The sequence below is a fragment of the Myotis lucifugus genome, unplaced genomic scaffold (assembly GCF_000147115.1).
Source record: "Myotis lucifugus unplaced genomic scaffold, Myoluc2.0 scaffold_555, whole genome shotgun sequence".
Classification (NCBI taxonomy): Eukaryota; Metazoa; Chordata; class Mammalia; order Chiroptera; family Vespertilionidae; genus Myotis; species Myotis lucifugus.
In genome coordinates, this window is record NW_005871603.1 from 134,938 (window position 1) to 143,862 (window position 8,925).

At 58.9% G+C, this 8,925-nt stretch overlaps 1 protein-coding gene across 7 annotated transcripts in view; it reads left to right on the plus strand.

Annotated features, from left to right (window-relative positions):
* The window catches only part of RTEL1 (regulator of telomere elongation helicase 1), a 45,551-nt gene that overhangs the window by 25,698 nt on the left and 10,928 nt on the right, over positions 1 to 8,925 (plus strand). For all 7 annotated transcript variants that reach the window (XM_023745535.1, XM_023745537.1, XM_014446583.2 and 4 more), the window contains exons 11-14: positions 6,114 to 6,152; positions 6,221 to 6,299; positions 7,053 to 7,150; positions 7,542 to 7,597. In XM_023745535.1, the coding sequence (XP_023601303.1) occupies positions 6,114 to 6,152; positions 6,221 to 6,299; positions 7,053 to 7,150; positions 7,542 to 7,597 (272 nt within the window). The remainder of the gene's footprint in view (positions 1 to 6,113; positions 6,153 to 6,220; positions 6,300 to 7,052; positions 7,151 to 7,541; positions 7,598 to 8,925) is intronic.

Here is an 8,925-nt window from a genome sequence, read left to right on the forward strand (position 1 = left end):
AAACTCCATCCCATTTTGTGCCGCCGTCATCTGTGCCACTGGAGGGGAACCAGAGGAGATTGTTTGCTCCTGTATACGGGGGGAGCCCAGGTTCCCGCCCTGCTGCTGCCGGCCTCTGAGCTTGCAGTTTGAAACATTGTTACAAATATAGAAGCTAAACCAAACCCCAGAAACCTGCTTTAGTCAGCCAGGCTTCAGCCAGCAGGATCGCAACATTGTTTCAAATACAGAAGGTAAACAAAGGCCAGAAACCTGCTTTCAGCAGCGGAGGCCTCATAGCTGGAGCCGAGCCTCAGAGCTAAAGCTGGCCCAGGATAAAAGAAAAAAAGGACAGGTTGGGAGCTTCAGTCACCCGCCAGCCTGAAAACGGCCCTCAGCCCCTCACCCAGACTGGCCAGGCACCCCAGTGGGGACCCCCACCCTGAAGGGTGTGTGACCAGCTGCAAACAGCCATCATCCCCTCATCCAGGCTGGCCAGGCACCCCAGTGGGGACCCCCACCCTGATCCAGAACACCCTTCAGGGCAAACCAGCCGGCCCCCACCCGTGCACCAGGCCTCTATCCTATATAGTAAAAGGGTAATATGCCTCCCAGCACCGGGATCAGCGGAGCCGTGAGGCCTCCTGGCCCCTGGAGCAGTGTGACAGGGGAAGGCGCCCCAACCCCCTGATCAGCCCTGCTCTGTGCGTGACTAGGGGTGGCATCACAACCTCCCGATCCGCCCTGCTCTGTGCATGACAGGGGGCGGCGCCCCAACTCCCCAATCGGCCCTGCTCTGAGCCCGACCAGGGGCTGCACCTAGGGATTGGGCCGGCCCTCTGCCACCCGGGAGCGGGCCTAAGCCAGCAGGTCGTTATCTCCCGAGGGGTCCCAGACTGCGAGAGGGCACAGGCCGGGCTGAGGGACCCCCCCTCCCCCCCGAGTGCACAAATTTTTGTGCACCGGGCCTCTAGTTATGAAATAACAAGAGATAAAAAGGCAAATGGGATAGTGTGATTGTCACTTACTCACATTATCATCAGGAAAATAGCTTTGGCCTTGCAGTGTCCTGAACAGGGCTCAGGCCTGCCCCAGCCATGCCTCGTGACCCGCCCTTCCTGCTTCCGGTTTCCTCAGCCAGCCACAGGCAGCACCGGACCCACGTCTAAGGAATGTGCGGGCTCCCAGGCACTTGTCCAGAAGCAGGCTACCTAGGCTGACTTCAACCTGGTTAATTTTAAAATGCAGTTTATTTCAGAAGCCATGGGTCCTTTTAGGATTTTATCTTTAAAGCCCAGCGGTTCTGTTGTCTCGGTTGGATTCTTCTGATCAGTGTTGCCCCGTATGTGATGTGCTTTCTCAGCGTGTCCCGAAGCTGTGTGTTTGGGCTGTTTCCCTGCGTCTGCGCTTCGCCTGAGTCAGAGCTCCCCTCTCCAGTCCTCCTGTCTCTGGCTTCTTTGACTTCTTTGATTGAGTTCCAGGTGTGCAACAGGGAGATAACGACGTTTGTATCCACCTGCAGTTTCTTTTTTTCTTTTTTTAAATCTTTATTGTTGAAAGTATTAAAATATGCCCCCCTTTCCCCCCATTGACCCCCTCCAGCCACCACCCCCCGCCCCAGGTTTTCAGCACCCTATTGTCCGTGCCCATGGGTTATGCATATTTTCACACAAGGTCTTTGGGGATTACCTCCTACCCACCCACCCTCCCCACCTTCCCTCTGAGATTCCACACTCTGTTCCATGCTTCCATGTCTCTGGATCTTCTTTGTTCATCAGCTTATTTTGTTACTTAGATTCCACATATGAGTGCAATCCTGTGATACTTGTCTTTCTCTGACTGACTTACTTCACTTAGCATGATACTCTCAGGTCCCTCCATGCTGTCTCAAAGGGTAAGAGATCCTTCTTTTTATTGCTGCATAGTATCCCATGGTATAAATGTACCACAGCTTTTTTATCCACTCATCTACTGATGGGCACTTGGGCTGTTTCCAGATCTTAGCTATTGTAAATTGTGCTGCTGTGAGCATAGGGGTGCACACATCCTTTCTGATTGGTGCTTCGGGTTTCTTAGGATACTAGAGGCCCGATGCATGAAATTCATGCAAGGGGCTTGGCCCTCACAGTCCTGGTTTCATCTGGAAGGTCATTCGGCTGTCTGGTCTAATTTAGCATATTACGCTTTTATTATTATAGATATTCCTAGAAGTGGGATCACTGAGTCAAATGGCAGTTCCATATTTAATTTCTTGAGGAAACTCCATACTGTTTTCCATAATGGCTGCACCAGTCTGCATTCCCACCAGCAGTGCACTAGGGTTTGCTTTTCTCCACAGCCAAGCCAGCACTTGTCATTTGTTGATTTGTTGATGGTAACCATTCTGACAGGTGTGAGTGGTACCTCATTGTCATTTTAATTTGCATCTCTTGAGTGATCAGTGACTTTGAGCATTTTTTCATATGTCTCTTGGCCATCTGTATGCCCACTTTGGAGAAGTGTTTATTTAGGTCCTTTGCCCATTTTTAATTGTATTGTTTGTCTTCCTTTGGTTGAGTTGTATGAGTTCCTTATTCTGCCTGCAATTTCTAAGGCCCTGATTGTGGCCTGTTTCTGCTTCTGTGTTCCTTCTCATTCAATCCTCATTTCCAAAATGATTCTTTACTTTCCTTCTCATTCCATGTGAGTCTGTCACTTCATTTCTGAGTTTTTAAACCTGAGTTGTGTTGTTTCATGTCTTTGTCTTGCTCTGAAGTGCTCACCTTTGTTGCATGTAACCTTTATTTTGAAATCATGTCAAATTTGCAGATAACTTGCTGATAAAGAACCTCTTGCCCGTCACCTAGACTCCCCCTTGCTAAGGTTTGCCCCCTTGGACGAGCCTCCCCGTCATGTGGGCAGTGCAGGTGCAGGTGCCTCCTGAGACCAGGGTGCTCCTGTGGCCGCAGTGCGGTGACCTGCTCAGGAAATCAGCGCGGATACTGCAGTCTTGTCTCACGGACAGACCAAAGGAGACTTTTTCGGCTGTCACTGTAGCCTGAAGCACGACCGGGCTGGCTGGTCTGTGCGGGAGCTGGGCCCTGCCTGGGCCTGTGGCTCTGGCTGTAGGCTGGACAGCATTTCCCTGGAGTCTGTGAAGAGAACGTCCGTTACAGTGAGTGGTGCATGTCCTGCAGGCTGGGTTTGTCTGCTGGTCCTCACAGCTCCCAGTTGTGAACTTCGGGCAGGGGTCAGCCACCAGGTCGCACATCCAACATCTGTCTGTCTCACGGTGACACTGACTTTTCCCTGGGTGAAGTGGTGACAGCCAGGCTTTCTCCTGTGAAGTCACTGTTTTCCTGTTGGTAATTCTTAAGCGATTTGTGGCCTCCATTGACGGTTCTCTCTGAATGAACGATCCTGCAGTGTTTACGCCTGCACCACCTGGCGCCTCCCATTCCCTGGCTGGAATACTCATGCAAGACCTCCTGCTTCTTTATGTCCCCACGGGACCGGGTGCTCACGGTGCTCCTGCCTGCGTGCTCCGTGTGCGGGGCCTCCTCTGTCCCGGGGCCTGCACTTCCAGCTGGGTTTACTCTAGGACCTAGGTTCACCGTTGTCCCACCCAGCTCCTGCCTTCAGCCGCGTGCAAGTTCCCCCCTCCCTGCCAGCCAGCTAGCAGAGGGCGGCAGGGCGGCTTCGTTGGCAGTAGTTGTGATGTGTGAGGGGCAGCACAGTCACTTAAACTGGTCCAACCTCTTTGCATCTTACGAAGTGAAACAGCTGGAAGAAGTAAGATAAGAAGACAATGCTCAGGGAATGTGCAGCTCACATGGGCGGTGTGCGCCTCATTACGATTCGCCTGCTTGCTTTTCCTGTTCGGTCGTTTCTTTTGAAGGCAGTGGATTTTTCTCTTGCGTTTCTGTCTTCTTCCATTTCAACTTATCGAATTTCTCCATCTCGGCCATGTCGGGTTTGTCAGGCGTGGTTCAGAGGGAGCCGAGCGAGAGCCAAAGGAGAGGCGTCCGACCTCCTCCACGTTGCTCTTCCCTGCACGGCGTCCGTGCCTGTGGGCGCTGTGCCCGGTGCACGCCCTGCTCTCGCTCCGCTGCTGCCCACTCCCCCCCCACCCCCCACCCCCGCCGCGGGCGTTCTGCATCTGCCCAGCGTGTCCTCGGGCTGAGCTAGTTCCCGGACTTTGCAATGACAAACAGCGCAGTAATGAGTAACCTCGTGTGTGCGCACTTTCCTCTTGTTTGCGGTACTTCTTCAGGGTGAATTCCCAGAAGTGGGCGGCCGGGCCAGCGGGTGGTGTGTGCTGTGGATAGAGCAGCATCGGGCACGGGTGTCCGCCCGTCCCCTGGCGGACGGCAGGCCTTTGAGGCTGGGCCACAGCGATGGACGGGGTGTCTCTGCAGTTCCGAGCTGCTTTTCTCTGAGGAGTGCAATTGAGCATCTTGGCAGTTGTTGGATGGCCTTCATTTTTTTGGCAACAGCATCCTACGAGGTGTGAGTGGGCGATGTCCGTGGTTCGCCCTCGGGTCCCTGCCTGTGTGCGCGACACGCCTCGCCCTCCCGCAGCTGCTCTCGGGACGGGTCTCGGGCTTCCCTGTTCCTGAGACCTCGAGGCCTGAGCAGGTGGTCGGGTAGCGTGTCCGAGTGGGGTGGTTGGTGTTTCTCTCAGTCCCTGGGCTCCGGGGTCGGAGGAAGGGCACAGATGTGAAGTGCCCTTCGTCACGTCCTGCCCATTCCACACTTGGCTCTGACTTCCACACGGGGCTCCAGCCCGACTGCCTGCCCAGGGCAGTTCACCACGAGGTGCTCCTTCTCCCTTCTTTGTGGCCCCGCCGCGTCTCCCTGACCTCGCCTGAGGCATGGATTCCTAGAATTGACGCCAGCAGCACAGTCACCAAAAGGTAGATAGATTGGGCTTCGGAGGACACGGTCCAGGAAGCAGAGAGACAGCCCACAGAGTGGGAGAAACCTGTAAACCATCACTGACGAGGGATTTGCATCTAAAATGTGCCAGCGACTCTGAAGCTGGGCGACAGCCCGGTAACGAAGGGCAGAGGCACGATGGACTCCCTGCGAGGGCGCTGTCCAGGCGGACGCAGCCACGGCGGGCTCTCCCTCAGGAGCCCCCCTCCCGCCCTCACCCTAGGCGCCGGCCTTTGCCTTTCTGTCACCCCAGGGCCCTTCTCTTGCTTCTGTGACTCGTTTCCTGAGCCTGCACAGCCCAGAGGCTCACTTCCACTTCTGTCACTTTCTAAATAAACTTTCTCTTCTGATTAAAAAAAAAAAGACACATCCCTCTTCGTCAGCAAGGTGGGTGGCTGTTGTCAGAACGGAGGACAGTGACTGCTGCGAGCAGGCGGACGGTCAGAACCGACCTCCGTCCTGGTGGACACGTGAACTGGTGTGGCCGCTGGGCTACACCTGGAGGCCGAGGTCTGAGCTCCGGGCGCCAACAGGCCCGCTGGCTCTGGCTCTGGCTCCTTGTGGCCCCTCGGGCCCTGCTGCCCCTGGTGCTGGGCTCGCCCGGCCAGTACCATTGTGACGCTCGGTGCCCAGATCCACCCCTTCCATAGGATGCGCCTATGGGCTGTTTGATTTATTAGCAGGAATGAGTCTCTCAGGGTGCTCGGCGCCTCACTTGCTCGGTGGTGAGGCTGTTCTTATGGGAAAGGCAGAACAAATGCTTGCTTTTCCCCGTTACCTTTCCATTTTTCAAATTTGGGAGTTTGAATTTGTTCCCAACTTATTGTTGGTCCCTTGTCAGCAGGAGGGGAATAGTTGTCACTGCCCCATGGCACATGTATGGAATCACAGGCGACAGTTTCGTCATTATTGAACTCAGGTGTCCCATCTCCTGCTGCTGTCACACGGGCACCTCTGTCCCTTTGGTCCCTGTAGTTGTAGATGGGGTCACACCCCCTCCCTGCTTTTCCTGTCCCAGCCTCAGCCATGCTTCCCGGGAGCCCTGGGTGCTCTCAGTGGGCGATGGTGCGTGGGACATCGGTCACTGCCCCAGGCAAGGCGCCCGGCTCTCTGCTTCAGCTCTGGCTCCACTGTGAGGCAGAGTTCTCCCTGCGGGGCTCCCTCCCTGCAGTGGGGTGACTGACGCACACTTGTGGGTTTGCCCCTTTCTCTCCCAGGGCTGAACATGGAGCTGGAGGACATTGCGAAGCTGAAGAGTAAGTGCTGTTCTCACCCCCACCACCCACTGTGGCTGGTGTTGCCCTGACCACCCTGTGCTCCGCAGTGATCCTGCTTCGCCTGGAGGGCGCCATCGATGCTGTGGAGCTGCCTGGAGGTGACGGAGGTGTCACCAAGCCGGGGAGGTGAGGGACTGGGAGCTGGCCCTTGACCCCAGGCCCTGCCTGCAGCTGGAGCCGGACTGTGTGTGGGGCTCTGTCCTGGCTGCCCAGTGGGGCCCCTCCCAGGTCTGGAGGCCCAGGAGGGCTGCCGACTCACCCGGATGTGCACTGGTCTCCGCTGTGTCCCGTCCGCTGGTGCTCAGACACCAGCCCAAGCACACCTTCTGCTAAGATGGAAAGTGCAGTCACACCAGCCACTTCCTTAGGCCTCAGAGGGCCCAGGCTATTCTGACAGCCCCAGATGTCTAGGCCGCCCTGAAGCTGGGCAGTGGAGTCCATTCCTGCAGGCGGGTGCCGGGTCCTGGCTGAGGCTGGTGGTAGCCCCCTCAGTCCACAGCTGACGCTGTGCTGGGACCAGGCCAGGTTGTCGAGGGTTGGATTGGTCAGGAACATACCAGAGCACAGGCCGCCGTCTGCTCTGCTGCGCTCAGATGCTCACAGACACCCCGTTGCCTCCCAGATGAAGCAAGCCCCTGCCTGCCCTGCCCCACACCACGGCGCCCAGATCTGGTGCTGCCCTCCCATCTCTCCCCAAAGCTGGCCAGAGCCACGGCCTCAGGGGGCCCTGACGACCTCCACCTGGAGCCCGGGCCCAGGGGCTCCTGGCGTAGAGGCTGTCCCCTCCAGGTGGCCTCCTAGAGGGCTCAGGGCTCGTTTCTGAAAAGCCATTGGCCATTAGGTTCCCAGAGCCCAGCTGGTCACCTCTCTCCCCGGCAGCTACATCTTCGAGCTGTTTGCCGAGGCCCAGATCACACTTCAGACCAAGGGCTGCATCTTGGAGTCCCTGGACCAGATCATCCAGCACCTGGCAGGACGTGAGTCCCACCCGCCCTGCGCCTCCTGCTGCCTGTGCCGACGGGAGTGCCACGGACATGGGACATGCGGGCACGGTGCCGTGCCATGTGGTGCTTGGTCCAGCTTTGCACCAGCCAGCTGTTCCTAGTCAGCTTTCCAGAGGAGCAGGGTCACGGAGCTGTGGGCCCCGCCGGGCTGTTCCCTCTTGGGCGGGGGTGGGGGGTGACTGGGCAGCCTCAACCTTATTTGCTCCCCCTCACTGATACTCTGGAGACACACGGGGAAGAGCAGGCAAGCCCCTTCCCCAGGTGGCCCCTGTGGATTTGGGGTGAGGCGGAGCTTAGCACATGTCCAGGAGGCTCCTGGCTTCTGAGGCTGCAGCCTTGTGGTCAGTGCCCGCTGCTCCCACAGGCGCAGGGCTGTTCACCAACACGGCGGGACTGCAGAAGCTCGTGGACATCATCCAGGTAGGACCAGGGGCGCCATGCAGGCGGCTCCTTTCCCCATGGAAGTGGGGTGCTTCCTTCTCCTGCACTTGTCACTCGGCCTCGACTCGGGGCAGGGGCCAGGCCTGTGCGCCCCCTGCCTCAGAGCCTCAGCCCTTCAGGCTGCCGTCCCGCCTGAAGCGACTGCCTGCCTCGGGCCGGAACTGCACCCAGGGGCAGTGGGCAAAAAGCCTTCTTCAAGCGTTTTCCTGAAACAGCTTTTCAGGCAAGTCTGAGTGTAAGCCCATCACAGAGGGGGGAAGGCTCTACTCCCAGCCCCACGTCTGGAGCAGAGCCCGCCATCCCCGGAGAGCCGTGCAGCTCTGTGGCGAGTGTGTTCAGGCGATGCCCATGAGCCCAGGCGGGGCCTGCGGCTGCTGAACTCAGTCAGCGGGCCTGGTCCCCACGTCCCAGCCAGGCCGGCCTCACCCTGGGCCCGGGAAGCTGCTTTCGGTGGGGCAGCCACCCGGGGTCGGTGAGCCCCCTTCTCTGCAGACGCAGTGGGGATGCCACACCTCAGGCCACTGGGCACTGCCACTTCCTGCCCCCAGCTGCAGCACGCTGCCCTCCCTCCGCTGCGGAGCCCGCCGCTCTCCCTCAGTTGCCGGCGGCGGGGCCGGCGGGCATGGTCAGGCCGGCTGTGAGAGGCCTCTCCGAAGGACCCTCCGGGCCGGTGGCGCGTGGGAGCCCTCCGTCCTCGGTGCCCGATGGTGGAGCAGGTCTCTGCCCTCCAGACTCTGGAACCCAAACTGCTCAGCCAGTTTGGAATTTCCTGCGGCAGCTGCTCTGAGTGATCCCTGGTGGGTGACGTGGGGTCCCCTGCCGGCCTGGTGTGCATGCTGGCCTGTCCCCTCCAGCCGGAGAGAATATGATGGGCAGCAGCTCATCCCATTCGGGGGCACAGGCCTCCCAAACAAGGCTGTGCTGGTGGGTATGGATAGGGTCCTGGTGTGCTGCTGGCCTGGCCCTGGAGCCCTGGGCGCTCTCTGTTCCATGGTGGGGCGGTGGGGTGCCCGCAGCGGGGCAGTAGGGCGGTGGGGCGGTGGGGTGCCGGCGGTGGGGCCGTGGGGTGCCCGCAGCGGGGCAGTGGGGTGGTGGAGCCGTGCGGTGCCGCAGCGGAGCGGTGGGGCCGTGGGGTGCCCGCAGAAAGTCGGTGGGGCGGTGAGGCCGTGGGGTGCCGCAACAGGGCAGTGGGGCAAATGGTGTGGTGGGGCAGCGGGGCCGTGAGGTGCCGCAGCGGGGCGGTGAGGTCATTGCGGTGCCCGCAGCGGGGCCGTTGGGGCCCGTGAGTTGCTGCAGCAAGAATATTG